The 22,288-nt window shown below is 44.6% G+C and overlaps 1 protein-coding gene across 1 annotated transcript; it reads right to left on the bottom strand.

The window, feature by feature from the left end:
- Positions 1-2,117: 2,117 nt before the first annotated feature.
- LOC121706159 (C1q-related factor) lies at positions 2,118-21,350 on the bottom strand. Its single transcript, XM_042087666.1, has 2 exons — positions 20,409-21,350; positions 2,118-2,376 (listed from the first exon to the last, which is right to left on the bottom strand). Exons 1-2 carry the CDS (start codon positions 21,018-21,020, stop codon positions 2,197-2,199), a joined length of 792 nt encoding a protein of 263 aa, XP_041943600.1. The 5' UTR covers positions 21,021-21,350; the 3' UTR covers positions 2,118-2,196.
- Between the last annotated feature and the right edge of the window lie 938 nt (positions 21,351-22,288).

Raw genomic sequence — 22,288 nt, 5'->3', positions numbered from 1 at the left:
CGCTCCCTTTAGCACCTCATCAGTCCCGGCCCTGTCACTACAAGCGTCTTATGCTTGATCTCCCTCAAGCACATTGGACTTTCTTAATTTAACTTATTTAGTGTATTTAGTATTTAGTTTTCTTAGTTTTCTTATCTGTCTTATCTTCTACTGTCTTTATTGTACAGTGGAGTTTAGTTATATGTTTATACTTATACTTATGTTTACCATTTCTGCTGTAAATGCATGTTGTGTGTTATGTCTGTATGCTACTGAGACCCTTGAATTTCCCCTTGAGGATCAATAAAGTATCTATCTATCTCTATCTATCTATCTAGATCAATTATAAGAAACTATATGGCCTTACAGTAAACATTGTGAATAAAGATGAAAAGGTGAAGGCCAGTACTTAGCAAAGACAAAATCTGAGCATAATAATAGATGAATGAGCGTGTGTGTGTATTTGTGTATGTGTGTGTTTCTTTCTCTCTCTCTCTCTCTCACACACACACACTCTCTCTGTATGGCCTGTCACAGCTATAAGAATGAAAAAAAATATTTCAGAGTTGTGACTCCAAAAATTCCATTTATTATTTAAATGTATTCAACAATTCCAAAAGAGGAAATAAGATTGACAAACATAGCATTGGCATCATTTACAAGCTGGATACTGTTATCGATGGAGGCTTGACTTGCCTGCACGCCAGAGTCTTACAGGAGGAGGGAGTTATTTGTGATCAGCTGGAGTTAAATACTCTATCTCTGAAATCAACAGTGTATCAATTGCACAATACTATACATGCTCAGATACACACTGTACCACACACACACAGAGACATACACACTCTTTCTCTCTCTCTCTCACACACACACACACACACACAAACACAGGCAATTGCATCAAATCAAACCAATTTTTTACATAAGCTGTCAGTCTGCCACTTTGAGTAGACATACCCATGATACATTGCATTTGTTTGTGAATTTCTTGTTTAGCAAGTCACATCTCCGCTCCTCCCCCCAACCCCCCCCCCCCCCCCCCATGCCTCTATGGGCCCGCAATCCCCCTTTCTTCTCAGCACAAAGGCCACTCCATCTGGGCTGCCTTCCCCTCCCCACTGGCTGTGTGCTGATTACACGTGGATACCACAAACCAACCCTCATCATAATAATGCTCTTTTCCTTTGTTTGTACACACAACATAATTAACATTACATCTAAGGTACATTTCATTTCACACATTGTTTTGAATAGTGAAGTGTAGCGTGTGTGTGTGTGTGTGACTGTTAGGGGGAGGAGGGGAGGCAGGAGTGACGTGTTTCGAGAGAGTGGTCTTTGGATGGGGAGTGGTGAGTTGGGGAACAGTGGGTGGATGGTATGTCAATGGATGGACCATGGATGGTCTGGGAGCTGGACCATGAGATGTGGTTGGAGAGGAGGCCGAGGTGCTGTAGCCCATAGTGATCGCAGCCTCTTTGATGCTACTGACTCTGGGCAAGCTCTTGTCACCCTGACTCTGATCAGCAGTAATGGCAATGCCCCCCCCCCCCCCCCCCCAAACAGTGGTACAGCCCACAGCCAGCACATTCCTGCAGCATGATCCATGTGTGTGGGCATGACAGTTTGCAACAAGGAAGCTGAAAAAAGTTCACCTCCCAACCCCTAGGTGACAATGTACACATTTGGCAAGGATGGTGGCCATTGGAATCTTTAACTGCCCATAAGCAAGACATCCCCGAGAACAGCAAATGGACATCTCACAAAATTGTTTAGGAAAATATTCTCGTTCATAGATAGATATATCTAGACAGGAAGGAACATACTCTTACTCTACAGGAAAGTATACAACTTGGGGGCTAGGGGGCAGGGACAGGGTCATGTAGGCATAGATATTGTATCTCTGTGGACAGAAGGCTAGTGTCTCAACAACTTCATCCTCTACAGAGGGATCCACTACCATTTACATCACACACACACACACACACACACACTCATACGCACACACACACTCACTGACAAGCCTGATGTGTGTGCCGTTGGTTCTGATGGTAAGCGAGTGAGAGTGTGACTCCAGTGTGGGTGATGAACAAAGAGTTGGTTGGTTAAATCACTCCCTCCCTCCATCCCCCCCTCCCTTCTCTATCCATCTTCTTTTCTCCCTCCCCCTCTGTCCATCTCTATCTCTGTCCACTCTCCTGTGTTGAGACCCTCCATTGGTCAGTCGCTGTACAGGATGAACCCAGAGAAGGTGCTGTATTTGTTGTTGTTGCCGCCGTGGGCCTTGCCGCCGTCCAGCTTGACGTAGACCTCGTCGCCGGCGTCCAGGTGCAGGATGACGCTGTTGGAGGCGTAGTCGTAGTTCTGGTCAGCGTCCTGCGCTATGGCGCTCGCCCGCACCTACGAGAGGAGTGGAGAAGCGGAAAACAGGGGTCAGACAGACCTTGAAGAAACATTCATTTAGCGTTTATTTGGTGTTTGGGTGTTCTGTCTGAATGCTACAAATATATATGTGGTCAAAGGGATGCCTAAGGATCCTGAGACTGAGAGAACGAAGATGCTGTTCAATAACAGGTATTCTCAAAAGCACTGTTGAGCAACCAGCATTGTAACTGATACACAGGGAGGGGGTGTTTAACATGTTAATCTTTCTATCATTTTCTGACCATAAAGATTCAGCATGATTTAGGGAAACACATCCCAAACTATGACCAGTTCAGAGCCAGAGTCAGTTGCCTTTGGGGACCTCAACAGCCAGAGGAGGCTTGGATGATAACCACCCTAGTGAGAAGCTAACATAACAGAGGGGGTGAGAAGATGGTGCAGGTTCTCTCAGAGCCCATTCATCACTCTCACAGAGGCACTCGCACTAAAATAATATGCATTAATGTTTGCCTTCCCTTTCCTTCAACCCAAGGTGATAAATTAGTTATTCATATCCTCCTCACATTATTCTTTTTTTTTTCTCAGAGTTTCTCCACCTCTTCTCCTTTTTTCCTCACTCCTTTTCTTGGCAGCGTTTAACAGGCATCTCTAATGGGGGGAAACAAACAGTGCACTATGTGCTGTCTGGCTGTCAGCGATATCCCCCCCAAACTGCCGTTGAAACAGAGCACGTCCTTGTACCCATTAGCTACACCTCGGTCCCTTCCTGTTTAGAGATGTGAATTGGTAATATATTTGATAGTGATGTCAAAAAGAGGGGAGAGTCTCCCTCACTAAAGATTTGTGATTTGTAAAAGTTTTTTATTTGAAAGCAAATTTCTTAGCTTTCTATACAGTTTCTCCATCATTCAGAAACACAGCTATATGTACCTATACACAGACACAGAGAGAGAGAGAGAGAGAAAGGGAGACATGCCCACACAATAAAAGATACGCATTAAAGTGAAATCTCTGCATTCTCTTGAAAGGGATGAGTGACCTTCGAGCGTGAATAGATTTAATATGGTCGGATTTCTGCAAGCCTTCGATTTCAGGGCTGGGAAATTGCCAGGGATTTATTTCATCTGTACGGTGCATTAAATCTCTGGTGTTGAAGAGGTCATGAATATGTACAGCTGACACCCAAAAATGAGAAAATCAGCCCTCCACACAAGCCCTCCCTTCATTTGCGGTGACCACACACACACACTCACAAATTTCCCACACTACATCACATCACAATGTACACATACACCACAGTAACAGTGTGTGTGTGTGTTTGTGCATGTGGTCTCTGTAAAGTCTCTCAATGAATGAAAGAGTTCTGTGGACTGTTATGCAACAGGGTAAAAGCTGCCTTGTATGTCTATCCATCCCACATGTTTTTATTTTATTTTATTTTAACCTCTGTCTTCCTCGTCTCATCATTTTGTGAGATCTTGTGGTTGTTTTTCATAATGCTATTTTATTAGAAACACGATGTCCTGTTTCAGAGGCAAATGTTTGAGAAGGTCAACAGAGGAGTGGACAGAGGGGCAGAAAGAGAAGGGCCAGGAGTTAGCTCACACTCCACCTGCTCTCTCGGCTTCCCCCTTCCCTCTCTTGTGTGTGTGTGTGTGTGTGTGTGTGTGTGTGTGTGTGCATGCATGTATATGCATCCACCAACTTGATAAAACTGAGTCAGCTTGTAATGAACGTTTGTGGCGTCGGAAAACCACAGCAGAAAGAAGTCGAATCAGAGACAGAGGGAGCAGAGAGAGAGATAGAGAGAAGATAGGAGGGACGAAGAAAGGAAATGAGAGAAAGAGAGGAGAATCTGTCTATTCAGTAAAATCAGACGACGTTGTGAGCTCCTCTCCCCCTTGTCGCGCGGCTGAGCGTCTGCTAGCATCGTTTCCCATCGATCGGACACGCTGCTTTCAGAAAACACTCCTAAGCGTAGACTGCCCACGCTGCGAGAGTGACTTTGTGAAAGACCCCCCTTCTATCTCTCAACATCGCAAACACATCTCTCCAGTTTGCAGCGTCACTCTCGCCACGGTATAACACTGCTGCTTTGTCTGGCAAGCAACAGTTTGAGGTCCGAAACCCCCCCCCCCCCCCCACACACACACACACTCACTCACACACATTAACCCCCCCCCCACCACCACCACCACACTCACCGCATCTGTGGTGATCGACTTATCCTTGGCCTACCCTAGCCCAGCCATGTGAAAGCCCTCTCACTCTTATTCAGTTTTGATGAAAGTAAAGACATGTAAAAAGCTTGGCAACAAAGGCCACTCTTTTCCATTTTGGAAAGCCATAGAGCAAAGAAGAGGGAGATAAAGGAGAGAGTTCACAAGGTGACAGTGTGCTGTAAACATCAAATTCTAATTTTCTCTCTGCATCTCTCTATATCTCTCTCTTCTTTCCCTTTGCTTTAACTACCGCTACGTTGTGTTTGCGTCCTCTCCTCACCCCCACCCCTCCGCCTCTCTCTCTCTCTCTCTCTCTCTCTCTTTCTCTCTCGGTCTCCTTCTGTCAATGCTGGAAAAGGTAATGACAGCAGAGGAACAGCAGACCTTTTCTGTTGACTGTCAGGCAGACAGGCTGCAGATGTGGAGAGGCCAGCCGGTCGATAATTCAGGTGGGTGACGGCCGGCACAGCCAGAGCGGCATCACAGACAGACAGACAGACGCACGGCCAGACTGATGGACAGAGAAAGCGACAATTTGCTTTGCCTGAACTTTTTCTCTTGTTGCCCCGACAGACTGCTCCCTTATAGTCGGCCCTGCCCATGCCTCCCCCTGCTCGTCCCTTGCTGCCCTCAGGCGCTCCATGTCCACTCCCGTGCAGTCTTACTGTAGGTCCCTGTCATCCTCTTCATCTATATTACATGAAGCCATATCGACACACCTCTCAGATTCAGAGACAGCAGGATACTGAGTCTATTACTCGTAGTGACAATACTCCCTTGCAAGTCTGTCCATGACCTTGCCATTCGGTGCCTCTGTGCTCAGTGCACTGCCATTCAACCAGTAAAACGACAGGTGATCATAGCAGCAACCATTCATCACTATATCACTGAATTACATATAGAATCACTATAGTCCAATTTCAATGCTTTCTGCATGTGATCCAATCAGTCCAATCCAATCAATGCTTTGCTATTGTAAACATCTACAACATGTGATGTAAACATTTTGAAATCAATTTTAGTTCGAACCACATTTATGTCTTGAACTTAATCTGATCCAAAGAGTGATCTGTAGTCAACTGTTGCTAGACAAGGACAGATAGAATACTTTCAACTTGACATACTCTACAAGATGCCACAGCTTCATGTACCTGTTGATGTGATACAACTGTGTCAAACACTCCAAGCAAAAACTCTGGGTTCTGCCTTTATAGAGAAGTCATATTGATCAGAGGAACAATAACACTGGACAGTAATGGACTAGAATTTAGAAGTAAGAGGTTTCAGCAAAGACAATGCCCATATTGGAATACACCGTTCTTCTGAATATCACAATTTGATTTTGATTGGATATTAGTGTGCTTGGTTATTATCATGCATCATTTGAACCATTATGACTGTAATTTCCATCTTTTATCACAGTTACATTTACTGACTTATTCTTGCCAACTTCCATGAAGGGAGACGTCAGTGTCTGGGTTGACATTTCTCAGTGTCCCGTCAGTCAATAAACACCGTAACTGATGACTCCTAGGTTATCTCACTCCACCAATCCTCTTCCAGCTTCTGAGCTCAGCCAATGCAACGCTGATGCATTGTGTGATTGACATTTCCTCTTGACCTATCCAGAGTCTGAGAGAGTCTGATAAACCTCTAGGGCAACAAATGACAATAGAATAGAAGGAGGCAGACAATGGGAGGGGGGTCTCTCAGTTGGTGAAGGTAAAACACTGACAGGGAAAGAAAATCTGAAATGAAGAAAGACCATATATACTGTAATATATCATTATGAAGCCCAGTAAAGATGAGGCGACTCTAGATGGTGTTGACAGTTAAGAAGCCCTTCAGTTTGTGGATAACCTCTGAAGGCAGCTGACAGTATCGGAGCAGGAGGGTAATCTCGGCCCTGCCGGAAATGCGAGCGAGCGCCTCATTGTTTACCTTCCTGATTAAAATCTGTTGAGTCTAATATCGATGTGCAAACAATGGCTGCTATTCTGGCTCCATGGCGACGCCTGTCCACAGCATATTAATATGAAATAAAACGGGCCCTGAGTACACACGCGCACAGCCGGCTCGCGCTGCGTGGCCTTATTAAGGGGTTAGCGGCGGAGGGCCCGGAGGGAATCGGGGGGATTTGTCGACGAGGATTTAGATGAGGCCCTTTCTCAAAGATTCTAGAACAGAGCAAGATAGATCAGTTACGTCATAGGCATGAAGTACGCTCTGAGCCCGACAGGGCGCCATTTTGGTAAGCTCAGCGCAACATTTCATATACAGTTCCAATTCTATGAGCCCACCTGAACAGCTGTTTTTAACGTTGCCAGCTGTTTTTTTTTTTTACTCGGTAATGAACTGCAAGAACTGACAGTGTGAAAGGCCTGATTTATCTTTTTCCAAGTTTACACTGAATAAGGATAGGTAAATAGGCCTATTATTTAGACAGAAGTAGCTATTGCACTGGTAAATAGATCACATAAATTCCCATTGAGAGACTATAGCCTACTGATAAACTAGCTAGCAGGCAAACTAACTTAGCTAACGTTATATTATCACCATTGTTCTTTTTTCTACCTGTAGGCTATACGTTAACCCTTTGTTCACGGCCTGCTTAAACACAGAGCATATGCATAGGCTATTATTATCAATCACTAATAAGGTCAAGATTTCACTCAAGCGTCTGATGTAACTTAAATAAATGCAAATAGTTGGCCTAGGCTAAACACAACCGTGCTTGACACTAATTATTATCGTTTCCATGCAGTCAAAAACTCCCAAATTGTCCTGCTTGCCTATGTGAAATGCATATGACCACAGAAGTTCGTTTTAAAAATCATTAGCCTATATACAGGCTGGAGCCAAATTAAAACATGTCTTTGTAAATGGCTTTGTAAATTAGGCTACGTTTAATTAAAAAGTGTTTCTTGCGTGCGTTCATTCTCTCATTCCCTCCAAAATGTTCCTGTTCTAGGCTGGCCAAGTGCATGAACCCAGCATCGGTGCGCGCGTCACATGAAACACAATTGAGACAATAGATTGACCATATTGTACAACTGCAAAGCCTTATCATAGGCATGTTATATTCATGACATGAAAAGTGGAACTTATAGAACGAAAATGAGAAATTGCGCAGTCGGCTAAACGTTTTAAACTTGCGCAAAACCGATGAACCCAGCATCGGTGCGTCGCATAAATTAAAACACAAATTGAAGCCGCACAGCTTGACCATTGGACAATCCTACCACAAAACCTTTCCATAGGCATGCAACGTTTATGACATAAAAATTGGAATATGAACGCATTTCATCACACCTGACAAATAAACAGCTGTGGCCGCGATTTGACTGATTTATTGAGCTCTCAGCGCAGTGCCGACTTGCGCGTCTTTGATGAGCGTATACAAAGGAAAGCCCTCTAACCGGACGGGCAAGACTGACAAGGAGGCCAGCCCGTGGCTACACGTAGCCTATGTCAAACAGGTGCTTTAATCTCTTCGACCTCCACAAATTAAGCTACAGTTAACTCCGTAGTCGTTTGAATAAGTTTGCGATTGACAACGCGACTGACAACGTTGTGATAAATAGGCATTCTAACTTTTGCTAAGTCAACTTGAATGCATCAATTTTGAACAAAGTTGTGTAGGCTACACCGCGCCAGTTGTAGTCTGCATGAAGTTCTTGCACAAGCCACCGTTTTGATTTCCGTAGGGGAGATGCGGGCTGAACCCGCTTGAGGGAGAGAGGTGCAGGGAGAGAATGGGTGCTCTACACTACGCACATCTCTATGAAATAATGTAGCCTAGACTAATCCATATTTTAAATATTTTAAAAACAATCATGGAAACCATGTCAATAGGCTAGACAGATATTGTGAGTAGGCCTAATGCAGGAATGGACGTTACAGTTATTCAGTAACTATAACGAATTACTGAAATTTAAATTGTAATGTGTTACCTTTAGACTACTTCGTTTCCCAATAAAGTAACGAAATTACAGTAACACGTTACCCCCAACACTGGCCTATTGAACTTTGGTGGAATGATGGACAGATGTCAGTGCCCTAGCCTAATTTACCCTCGGAAATAATTCTAGGCCTACATTGTCTTTATACAATATAGCCTACTTAACTGGTCTAGACATGGTGTGGTCTATTGGGTTTCACGTAATTTCAACATAAAGCTTTACAGAATAAATATTGTTAACATGTTAGGATCAGCGCCATAGGATTCCCACGGTAGCCAGCGTCTGTGACGACACCTGAGCTTACCAAAATGGCGCCCATAGAGTCATAGAACGTACTTCAACATATCCAACGTATTCTCCTGCCAGTAATCTATCTTGCTCTGTTCTAGAATCTTTGGTACACACGCGCACAGCCGGCTCGCGCTGCGTGGCCTTATTAAGGGGTTAGCGGCGGAGGGCCCGGAGGGAATCGGGGGGATTTGTCGACGAGGATTTAGATGAGGCCCTTTCTAATCTTTTTTTATTGTCTAATATTATCCTCCAACCCACGGGTATCCTCCAATCCGGGGTCGTTGGTGTTTTGGGATCGTTAGGGAGGTAATTAAAAGGCCGTCGGAACGTTGGGGGGGGGGGGGCCTGTCGGATGGAGAGGAGAGCATTCCAAACACCTTGGTGTAGTCGCTCCACGATCTGACATCTGAGGATTTACATCTCTTAACCTTGAAATGTGACAATAACCGCAAGCAACCATGCAACCATACAGATCAAATACAATATCAAATAGTCTGGAAATGGCAATATACCATGGTCTTCAGTGCGCTTCCATCAAGCTCCCAACACAAGATAGAGCAAATGGCAGAGTTATGTAAAGCATTGGACATGGTTATAAATTATAATAAATGTTTAATTTAATTAAAAATTAAATTATTAGATCTTATATGTCTTCATATGATAACCCAAAGACAGACTAACCCACAAACAAGACTATCATTGGAGAGTATTATTATTATTATCCAGTATATTACTGGAAAGCTTTTTAGACTTCCATGTTTCTAACTGAGTTATTGCGCAGTGGATGTTTTCTCTGAATTAAAAAATATCTCAATGCTATGTCTCCAGAAAGAAACACAAAATCATGCAGATGATGCCAAGGCACAAAACGTATAGGAGAACAGCTCTAAGCCTCCTAAGACAGCTAATGAGGTAAATGACGATGAAAAGAGAAGACGCAGAAGTGGCGTCTCGTCTTCATTTTTTTATTCGCGTTTAGACGAGCATTCTCAGGGGGAAATCTTTGTTTATATGAAGACGCAAGAGTATGTGATATTCGATTGGATATGCATTCCAGACCGCTGGGTAGTGGTGTGATAGAACCCCGGTACGTCACGCGCAGACATTCGAATTTGACAGTTTAGCCAGAGAGGTAATCAAGGATCTTTGGTTTAGCCGTTTAGACGGAGACGCAACCCGGGTCGTCTTCAAAACTCTACACTCTGGAAGGAGTCTTCAGATTTTTGCGTCTTCAAGCCCCGATGGCGGGGTCGCCGTGTAAACGAAAGGCACTTATGATAAAATATTTTGTCGTCTTACTTCGCAATCGTCCTCGTATAAACGGCTCCTAAATCTCACAAAAGAAAGGATCATTTTTCATACTGAATGAGGACTGCCACTGCAGATTTCCCAGAGAACCTCTCCTTTAACCACAGGCCTACAGTCAGTCGGGTCTGTGGGTTTGTCAAGGGATTTTAGAGCGTGTGGCTACAGTGGCGAGCACAGCAGCTGGCTTCAACACTAATTCTGCCTCACAGCAAAGGCTGCTGCAGCCATCAGAGCAGGCAGTGACAGTGAGAGCGAGACAAATCTAAGAGGAGATACAGAGAGAGAGAGAGATTTAAAGTTCTCCTCAAAGTCAAAGTGGGCATGGGGAACGTGCTGGCCGGTGGCGGCAGATGTGTGGCGGGTCGCAGAGTCTCCTGCAGCTGTTTGCGCTGTCCGGCCGTGCCCAGCTGGTGGGGATGTGTCCTCCCTCCACCACGCAGCAACATCACTGGCTGTCATGTCCCATTTCCCTCAGCTATTGTCACTGATAGAATAATCACACTGGCCCAGCTCTCTCTCTCTCTCTCTCTCTCTCTCTCTCTCTCTCTCTCTCTCTCTCTTTCTCTCTCTCACACACACACACACACACACACACACACACACACACAGTTCTAGTTCCAGAGCTGCCAGTTTGGATGTTGATGTAAGGTGATTTGTTTTCAATGTATGCCTATAAATATCAATATGACACCTGATCACATTGATCCTTCTCTAGAACTATGGTAATACAAAACTATTAACTTTTGTTCATCAGACAGGAACAAGAGGTTCATCAGACTCAGCACTCTTAGTCAAGAGATGATAAAACCTCACATGATATTTTGACATTCACGTGTGACATTTTCATATCACTGTGGATCAGAGAGTATGGTGTATGGATTTGTTGGCTTGTGTGAAACAAAATAAAGCAAAGACGGAATAAGGCTGCTTGTAATAATTTGTGTGAAATATTCCTCTGAAGAAACATTTCCCTATGGTATGGTAAAGTTGAGGCAGAAAATATGTATTACTCTCTCTCTCACACACACACAGACACACACACTCTTCCTCTCTCGATTTCTCTCTCTCTGTCTCTCTGACACCTGTTAACTCTCTACTTAGTCCCAGCATTTCTGTGTGCCGCTGTGAGATCTGTGTTAAATTGGAGAGGACGCTTGTCTCTAATTGCGTTTGAACGCGTAGCTGTGCGCGGCATGCCTGATGGGGGATCACAGGAGCTCTCGCGACTCGTGCCGCAAACAGGCAAGAGAAGCCCCTACAGTGGAGCGCAAGTTCTGTGGGGCCGAGCAAAAGAGACCAGCGTTCCTCAACAACTGGGAGAAAAAAAGCTTGAGGTGTATTAGTCATTAGTGCAACAGCACAAGCGTGAAAAAATGTGAGGGTTCCTCTCACGCTTTCCCTACAGAATCCTCTCCTCTGAATTTGACAAACAACAAAGGAATATTCCAGCAGTGCATAGTCTGTTGAATGGTCAAGAATGCAGAACTGCTGCAGACCTTCAGTTGTGTCACACAGACACGCACACGCGCACACGCACACACACACACACACACACACACACACACACACAATGTGTAAATTAAAATCTGGATGATGTATATTACACAGTGGCAAATTTGAGTGCAAGTGAGATTACACTGAAATTTCTGGCATACTGCCGGTATGGCATCTTGCCTCAAATTGGCATTGGTTCAGCACTGCACTTTTTGACAAAAAAAAAAAAAGAAAAAGAATTTACTTGGAAGTTCATGCAAACTATGAAGTTTAAACAGCATATTGTTTAATTTGGTCCGCTGTGGATGTTGACATTTTTTCCCTTCTCAGACATGTAGTACCCCACACTATGGAATATAATTCCAAACACTTGAAAAAATGATGATAATGATAAAGATAAAAGAGCAAGTCCTGCTATTGTGGCTATAACAGTTTAATGTGTTAACATTCTTTCTGGTTAGTTTATGACATATATGGTATATTGGGTTTTTAATAATTGTTTAAAAGGCTTCTTGGTAATTTGCTATCACTTGCAGTAATGTGATTTGAGCTGGAGTCCTATTCTTTTCATTACTTTTTGCAAAGCTGTCTATAGACTATTTCTATTATACTTAAATGACCACTGGTCCAGTCATACTGGTCTAATTCCCCTTTCTGCCCCACACATCAAAGTTACCTAGCTTTATTGTGAGTGTTCAGACCATTGAACAAACACACACTGACAACGAGATTAACGAGCATGCAAGCATTCTTAAGCAACGGGCTGGCCATTGTGACCCTCTTTCCAAATGCCACTGAGAAAGACACACACTGAGGCTGTGTCTAAATTAAGCCGGGTAAATGGAAATAGAAATATGCATATTTAGGGTGAAAACGATCTCCCCACATCAATGTTTCCGTATCATTTTTCAAAACGTTTTGAGTCCACACTAGAATACTGAAATGCCATAATAGTGTTTGCTGTTGTTGGTGTCTGGTTGATCAGTATCATGGCAATGGCACATCATCATATCTGAAGCTCTCACTTCTCCTATACACATTACAACGCAAACTCTGAGTTTTCGAATTGATCTGAGTCAGAATATGCCATTTTAATGTGAAAGGAAGGGCTAAACAGAGAAATGATTATACGCATTAATATTTACCCATCTTAATGTGGACAGGGACTGAGAAGGACAGTGAGAGATAGAGAGCTATGCCTTGTTTGTGTTTGCGCACAGGAAGGATCTCAGTGACCCTGCCGCACTAGCCAGGTGTTGGTGTGGAACTCTACAGAGTTATTCCGATTGACCACCAACAGCCTGACTAAAGAAGAACAAGGCAGGAACTAGTCAACAAAGCAATGCCAACCCATTTTGAAACATATTTTTTGTTTCTAAATCAAGGTTGTGTCTGTGTGCACTGAAGTGTGTGTGTGTGTTGTTTGTATGCGTTCATGTGTGTGTGTGTGTATGTGTTATTTTGCGCCCGCCTGTCTGCGAGCGCCTCATTATATACAGACTGTCCCGTGGTGAGTCAACATGCGGGTCGTGACTGAGTCAGGCAGTCAGTCGTGGATTCGGCGGCCTATTTTGGTTCGTGTGTGTTTACTCACTGTGGGGGGGGGGGGGGGGGGGGGGCGGAGGCAGGCGCCCCGGGACACGCCTCGCCCTGCGCAGATACGATGGCCCACGCCGCTAGAGACTGGCAGATGGGCATGAGAGTGGTGACTTATTAACTGGCACAACTGGAGGAGTTATTGGGTGCCGATCTTATGTCATCCTCAGGTCAGGACAGGGGAAAGGAGGCGGATGAGGGAGCATGAGTGATCTTCCATGGTTGGGGGGGAAACTCGCCACAGAACCAAGAAGGGCAAAGGAAAGAAGAAAAAAAAAACGATCTTACCTGATTAATGTTGTCTTATCCCAAGGAAAACAGAGGTGTGGTTTTCGTAAAACAAACCATTAGCATTATTTTGATTATCACCATCTTTGCACCAATTTTGTTTTTAAGTGCAGGCTTATAAGTATAGCTTATTTCACACCATATAAAACACCACAGTGTTGCCACAGAAGCATGCGCACTTGAGAACCATTTCTCAGCTAGCTTGCAAGAAAATACAACAAACATAATTTGACACTGTCTGCCTTAACTTTAGCCGAGTACTTAACAAATGCTTAGCGCATCATAATTTATAGAGCAGTTAGGTTGCAGACTTTAGGGAAGCACATCCATTTGCACACCCTAATTCTTCTGCTTTTGAGTCACAATGGATCCACTGCATAGGCTTTCACATCACTGATAGACCTACAACAGTGCATGCATGTATTTATCTTACATTACAGTACGTCCATGCCTATTTGACATTATTTCTACAACAGCAGAGTCAGTCCTACCAGTCTTTCCACACTGTTACCAGTAATAATGAAATAATTCAACTGTCTTGGTATACAATTTGATGTACAACACATAGAACCTGAGTAGGCAGGAGCAGGAGAGTGAGAGTCCTCTTCTTTCCTCTGCCCTACACGCCAGATGGGGGACTAGTCTACACATCATTTAGATGTGATTTAGAATGTGCACAGTGTAAGAAATCATTACAGGAGATGTTGCTGGTTGTCATCAATCAACCATTCCTAGTTAATTTGTATTAAAAAAAAAAATTAATATGATTGTACAAATAAGAAGTTAATGATCCAGATTGAAACAGACAGTCTGTTTTTTCTTCTTCAAAATTATTCCTCAGTAGTCCAGCAAATTCAAAAGGTTCAAAAAGTTATTTTTCTCCCCTGATAGTGGTGTCTATCTCATATCACATAGTATTTTTCCCACATCTGTTTTAAAGGGACACCAGGCAACGTTTTTGTGTTAATTAATCATCTTCGTAAGTCGGTATGGTTAAATGACTCATTACAGGGCGAACAAAGACTCTCTCGCCCACCCCTACTGCCTGTAGGAAGAATATCCCGCTTGCAAGTTCAGTGTATCCTACCCGCCGACCTTCAGTCTCCATCCACAGCACAGAGGCAGGCTAACGAAACGCTAGCGTTTGTTGCAAACGTGTGTATAATGGCAGAGCTGGCGAAGAAGCAGCGAAAACCCTTGACGGAAGATGCAAAGAAAAGGAAAAGAGCTTCAGACCGAGCAAAGGGCTCGCACACGTATTGACACGTACAGACTCTAGGGGGAGTTTCGTAGAGAAAAAGCATCAGGCTTGCCTGGTGTCCCTTTAAGCTGACTTGACTGTGGCTTTGACTGCAGCATGACCAGGAGGTGTGGCCGCGTCCTGGTCTGTGAGATCTCCCTCTCCCAAACGCTTGGAGAAGAAGTGGTGATCCAGGCAGCAGAGTGACACAGCACGCTGCCAAAGGCCCCATCTGGTTGGGTCTGATGAGGGGAGTGTGTGCGTGTGTGTGCGTGTGTGTGCGTGTGTGTGCGTGTGTGTGTGTGTGTGTGTGTGTGTGTGTGTGGTGGTAGTGGAGGGTAGAGAGCTGTGTTTATGGATGTGTGTGTGTGTGTGGGGAGGAAGCAATGGGGGATAGAGGACTGTGGAGCAGTTGGGCCATGCTCCCTTCTGCCTTCTGCAGCAGTGCTTTCTATTCCAGACAGCCACACACAGGGCACTAATTAATCGCATAATTTGTTGGGTGGTGAGGTCAGCCACCAACACCGGCCCCCCCAGCTCAGCCACCAGCCCCGCTCACAGCTACAGTACGTCCTTGATGCAGGTGAGATGCTGAAAAATGCACATCTTAATCAAAGCATTGCCCAGATTGCGCATGGGATGCACAATACGTTGTGAGCAGAATTGTCCATTGATAATTAACAGCTTCTTATCGGATAATTTATTCTTATCAAACAAGACCTACAACCAAGGAAAACTACACCATTTGGTTCAAAGCAGGCAGCGTCTGTTCCTACATAATAGAATGCAAAAAGAGAGGGCTTATGGGTTTAAAAAACTTTTCCTACACAAGCCACAGCTATCCACAGGCTCCCCATATCAATTTAGAGGTCCCATATTACTGATGTGTGTTGGCATTTCTTAACAATGTGGCCAAATCCATTGCTAACAAACCAAGTCAACCTAATTAGACTGGTCTTCATGTTCTGCTCCATCGAGTGGCAAATGCAATGTCCAATTACAGTGAGGATCAAGGTCAAAAGTCCCGCACTAAAGACTTCCTTGGTGATTAGTCAGTAGGAGAGTAAAGGTAGTAAGAGAGAGAGAGAGAGAGAAAGAGAGAGAGAGAGAGAGAGAGAGAGAATGACTTTGCTATGACTGCATCTAATACATCTAATATATTGCATTTTCATCATCTGCATGATCTTTCAATCTATTTGTTCATATAATTTATGCTACCTTGGCGCTGCCGAGTTTTATGTAACCTGTCTACCACATTTCATCTTCTGAGAGTGGGATAGCTGCAGTAGCATTTGCGAGGAAAAGGTTTTTAAGTTGAGAGAATAGAGGGAGTTGGACATAATGAGGATAGATACCTGGGAGGGGCACTGTCTGGACGCTGAAGTTGCAGATACTGTGATATTTTGACAAATTATCGCTGATTGGATTTCTGATGTCTGCACTGAGTGGCTTCTCATTTTTCTGTATTCTTTAACTGTAACGTGAACACACACACACACACACACGTGCACACACACACAAATACACATGTGTATGCACTCACAAACTCTAAACACCTACACCTACACCCACCTACACACACACACACACACACGCATCCATGCAGTTACTCACCCACACACACACATACCTTATTGAGTCAGCTCCCTATGAGAGAGATGCATTGACATATCTGGGCTGGTAATAGCTCAATATTAGCTCTGTTAATTAAGAGTAGAGCTTGTACATGCCAAAGCCAGCCCCCGACGTCTCAGCAGAGCCCGCCATGTGGGTGAGAGTCAGACACAAAGCTGGAGCGGTCACAGCTGGTATAAAACACACACACGCACACACACACACACACACACACACACACAAGGGGAAATATATATGCACAGGGAGATCATATATAAGCACACATCACATGTGCTTGCCTAAAGATTTCACACATTAATACTTCTGAGTACAGGTGGAAACACACACACACACACGCACACACACACACACACACACATTCACAGCAACAGACTATATGCAAAGTGATATGCAGAACATACTGGTATATGTATCACAATACACATACAGATAATTAAACAAAACTGGCAATTTCAGTGACAACATAATGGTGTTTTCATGCTAGTCCCCTGAGATCCGTGTCATATCTCTGTAATATCAAAAGTGGAGATGTACTGTAGGAGGACACGGAAATACACAAGAATTCCCTCTTTTCAGGCACATTTCTGGGAAAAGAGATCCACAAAGACACCTCACCCCCCACCCCCCTGCTATGAAGATTTTATGATGGAAATGCAGGAAAGAGGCCGCCGAGCCAAATCTAATATTCTCCAGCCAGCAGTAAGCATCAGCATCACCCTCAGGTGTGTGTTTAAGCCAAACTGGCCTGGCAGTGGTGGTCCTGGGATGAGAGGGGTGCTGAGTGCATCACAGGGAGCACCACAGCGCTTTTGAGTGTTCATAGAATTGTCTACTTCCTGGCACAACGGACCAGACTCATTTAAAAACATGTTTTTTTTAAGACTCTCTAAACCAAGACTGTAGACTTTAATCAAGAGTCTCCAGAAGGTAAAATATTGCCTAAGTCATCGTGACGTTATCAACACAGAGGAGTGTACAATTATGTAGCGTAGCTGTTCCCAATTAATAATGTTTTAAAAAACACACACACACAAACACATTTGCAGGCGCTGTCCCACCTCTCACCTACTCTCACAGATGCTGATCTGAGTGGGGCGTTTAATTGGGGAGGCAATAACCACTTTATAAAGATTAGGCGGGTCCCAGGGGCGCCGCGTGTCCGTGTCTCCACCTTAAGTGCCTGGAGCCGAGCGCTCTCTGGGGTCCCCGCGCCTCTCGGAGAAGAACAGACGCCGTTTTTACTGCAGCATATGCTCAGCGCGCTGGCCGCCCGACTCGTTCGCCGTAACGAACGTCTCCTTTTTTTTTAATGCACCTCCGCAGCGCTGGCCTCCGCCAGACATGCACATCCGTCCTTTTGTTTCTTCTGGTCGCCGCCAGCCTGTGTACCATCATTCATTCAAGGAACAATCAACTATCGCCTACTCCTGCAGTCCTCTGAGGTGCAGACAAAACAATTGGCCACAGTGTTAAAATCAAGCAGGAGCGAGGCCAGTTCCCCAGTGAACAGTGGGTACTCTTTTTCAGTATGGTTAACGCAACCCACAGTGGGAGCATACGCTGTATTTCCAAAGCAGGTGAGTTTGGTCGTACATGTCCTGCTCCAGTTACAGGCACTGAGCAGTGGGCTTCAGAGCATTCAAACACTGGAGTGCATGAAATACAGAGCCGGGTGATCTGAGAAGAACCCGCCACTGACTCTGTTGCTCACTCCCAGACCTTTTCTTTGGAGCCACATCAATCTCCCTTTCCTGTGTGTGTGTGTGTGTGTGTGTGTGTGAGAGAGAGAGAGTATGTCTACCTCATCTAAAGGCAGGGGGCAAATGAAGAAATCTTATTGTCACTATAAGATCCAAGGATGGCATTCAATTCCATCAAAGGAAAACCAGAGTCAGAAGAATGTCCACAAGAGATTTTAATAGTGGAGAATACATAAAATAGTGTATATATCTGAAAGAGGCCAAATAGATGGGGTGCATACAACCACAGTATAGATGTCTCTGATCTGTCCCCTAGTTCATAACAGAGCATTTAGATTGCAATTATTAGACTTTTGTTCAATCTAAATTTATATGGTAGGTAAAGCTGACTACTATTGCTACTGACAGCATACATGCCGGAACTGCTGTGGCTTTTTCAGCAGAGATTGGTTATTTGATGGAGAGTTTGTCTGGTGCGCAATGATCTATCCAATAAAAACGCAGAGTGAAGATATAAAACTTATAAATATGTAATGTGGGTTTGCAAATGTCAGTGCAACTTACTTAACTTAGCTCCTCCGATGATTTCACCCTCCTCCTGATTAAATTTAAATTGAGCTGCTAGGAAAAGGGATTCATACGCGGACCACTTGAGGACTGAAGGAAAAGACCCATTGCTTAATTAAACTGGCCATCATATTAGTTTTGCATATACAGAGATTCTATGTCTGGCTATGTGGGTACTTTTCGTTTAACCCATTTTTATCAGACTTTTTAATGAGGCTACCAAAAGGTAATTAAGTCAGTAAGTCTAGTCAGTTGCCCATTAAAAAGTAAATAAATACTGCTAAACAATATTTTTTTGGGGGAAAGCACACAATATATCATCCAAAAAATAATGAATTGCTTTCATTAAATAAGTAACTGGGACAAATATGAGTAGCATACCACATTATTATTAAACTTGTTATATTAACCTTATTATAACGTCAACAAAGACTACTTCAACAGAAAGGCTAAGGTGAGCGTTTGTCTACAATTTGTATAATTATCAGTGATTAGAAAACAAGATGCATAGCCTAATTAAGGAACTAAACATGTAAGAATTTCTCTAATGATGTAACTGTGCCCGATCAAATCTGGTTCATAATTCCATTATTTCATCGCATGTTCAAGCATTCTGTATACTCAGCTTGATATCCTTACTTTTCTTATCATGATTCAATTCTGTGGACTTCACCGGCACCAGGCAGCATGGGCTTAACTAAGCATAGCTATATTAAAGTAAAGAAACATAGCAAAACAGTGTAGCAAAATATGGTCGTTTATTATCTCTGCTTTTGAGGTCGTCATATGTAATGTGCCGGTGAGCTATAGCCTTGCCAGAGTGCAAAATCTCCCGCAACCCTGGACACATTCTGCCTATTATTTAACTGGAGCTGGATATATAGTATTTTACTTTAAAATACATGGCATGTTTGTGGATAACTTCAAGGTTTCAGCGAGGATGACAACAAAAAAGTTTTTAGTACAACTCGACTGAAATGTACTGTAGGCTACCTGAAAAGCGCCAACATTCCGAATTACATTTACAGGGGAGATGCGCACCCACGTGTACCCCAAGTGTATGAGGTGCAAGTAAAACTTCACTTATCAGGAAATATGCTTACTCCGTTTTATGAAGGTCGTGTGTTAGTTTGTGTGTGCCCGTCAGCGTGAATTTGTCCCTCTGTTGAGAGGGACACCCTCACAATGTCACTGCGCATTAAGGTACTGAGGGAGAACTCGATGCTTTGCCCGCCAAATTACACATCGTTTTTTTGGGCTCTCGTGGTAAGCAGCTGTGAACTTCCCTTAGTGCTCTAGGGAGATATGAATCGCGCGACAGATGCTTCCGTGTCTCCCACCAGTGTCTAACGCGGACGAAATGCATAAATAAATTGGGAAAATAATTAAATAAAACTCCAGGCGTGTCTGTCCGCTGAGGATCACCTTTAAGCAACTTCATTAATTACGACCCTGAAAGGCATGCCCGCTAATACCTTGCAAACTAAATCACCCTAGTCAGCCAGGCAACAACAGGTGAGTATGGAGAGCTTTGCATGGTCAGACCACTGAAGTAAACACTCTACTCAAGAAAGTGTACAACACTTAAAACTTTACATAACTCTAAACAGATGAGATGCATGATGAACATTTTGTCAATTTGTCATATTTGAGATTCATAATGTTGGATGCTGTATAGGCTGCATTGCATTCTGAAAGCTCATTCTTTTCGTCCACACACACATACATACACTTACTCACTCACCTGTCCGTTTTTACAGAGGTCAGCCCACATGCTGGTCCCGTCTCCCCCTCTCATGAGCACGTGGTAGATGAAGAAGTATGTCCCTGGCACGCCACAGATAAACTTCCCTGACGTGCTGTCATAGTTGTTCCCCAGGTTGGTGACCACGTCGTCGAACTTTAGGATCTCGTAGCCCTCGTGCGGGTTCTTGAGGCCGGCGTAGAAGGCCACGCGCGCCCCCCCTGGCCCGTAGGTCGCCGTGCTGACCACCCCTCCCCCGTCGCTGACCCCACCCAACCCCAGGGCTCCACCCTTGCCCCGATCGCCCCTGTCCCCCGGGGGTCCCATGGGGCCTGGGGGGCCGGGCTCCCCTGGCGGTCCCGGGGGTCCGGGCTTCCCCGGCCGCCCAGGCTTTCCCTGCGGCCCCTGGTGGAGAGTGGAGGGCGGTGGCATGTTGCTGTGGTCAGCCAGGGCCTCGGCCTCGCCCTGGGCCCCGGTGGCTGCGGTGGTGCCGCGGCCCAGGTATGGGTCGCACACCATGCGGCAGGTGCCCAACATCTCGAAGTGGCTGCTGTCGCTGCCCACGGAGCTGACCAGCACCGGTATGAGCACCACCAGCACCAGCACCAGCATCACGCCCACGGCCGCCGCCACCAGGGTCTTCCTGCCCAGGCTGAGGCGCGGGAGGGGCTGGGCAGCCAGCGTGGGTCTTCCCGGGGCCGAAATGGTGACTGCTGGCAGGGCGGTGATTCTGTCCGGAGAGAGAGGGGATCCACGCACACCGTAGGATCCCACAGAAGCTTCACAAAGAAGGCACAGAGGAAGAGGAGGAGAAGGGGGAGGAGGAAAAGGAAGAGGAGGAGGAGGAAGGCGTGAGGGACAGAGAGAGAGACACACACATCCACACACGCAAAAACAAACACGGGCGATCAAACGGACAATCGCTCGGTCAGGCACGCATACTTACACTCCCACAAACACCCACCCACACAGAAATACACACACATACACACACATACACACACACACACACATACACACACACACTCGAGCGTGTTCTGTCACCCCACAGCCAAGATCCCACACTCACTGTGAGTTCTGCCACTTGCACACTTGCTCGGACACTCAGGCACAGTCTGCAAACTCAGGTGCACGCATGAACACACACACAAACACAAACACACACATGCAAACAAGTCGAGGAGAAAGCCCACTCCGACTAGCTCAGGCACAGAGTTGGAGTGTGTAACAGAGACAGAGAAAGACAGAATGGGTACGACACAGAGATAGAGTATGAGCAGAGAGAGTGAGGGTGATTGAGAGAGAGAGAGAGAGAGAGAGAGCAAAAGAGAGAGATGGGAAGGAGAGACTGGAGCTGTTTGCGGAGTCCCGAACTCTGAAGCTGGTTTTTATATGGCAGAGCCCTCTACTGGTGACTTGCCCCTACTGCAGAAAGGAAACAGTTTTTTTCCCTCAGTTCTTCGACCACATTTGGCCATTCAGATGTGACAATTTGAGAACAGCTAAGCAATGGACCAAAACAGAAACTTTTGCTTTGAAAAATGTCCAAACATATGCTTTAAAAGCAAACATTTATACCAAACAGTAAACGACTAAATCAAATCAGTTATACAGTCCAATTATACCAGCATAAACAGCATTAACAGCAGTGTCAGTTGTCAGTGTGATTTTTTTGGAGTCCGTTTGAATGATATGCTCTCAGTTGACATTTTACAGTACTGTATATTATGTTTAAAATATAACTCATGTTTGTCATGAAGTTATATCGTTCTTACTGATTTGTGAAATTTTGTTATTGTAATATTAATAACACAGCACAATATTTACTGAACATAGTGTGTTTACATCATTTTAACCCATATATGCTTATATGCATATAT

This window comes from Alosa sapidissima, chromosome 3 (genome assembly GCF_018492685.1).
Source record: "Alosa sapidissima isolate fAloSap1 chromosome 3, fAloSap1.pri, whole genome shotgun sequence".
Classification (NCBI taxonomy): domain Eukaryota; kingdom Metazoa; phylum Chordata; class Actinopteri; order Clupeiformes; family Clupeidae; genus Alosa; species Alosa sapidissima.
Note: the sequence above shows the minus strand (reverse complement) of the source record. Positions and strands in the feature narration are given on the sequence as shown.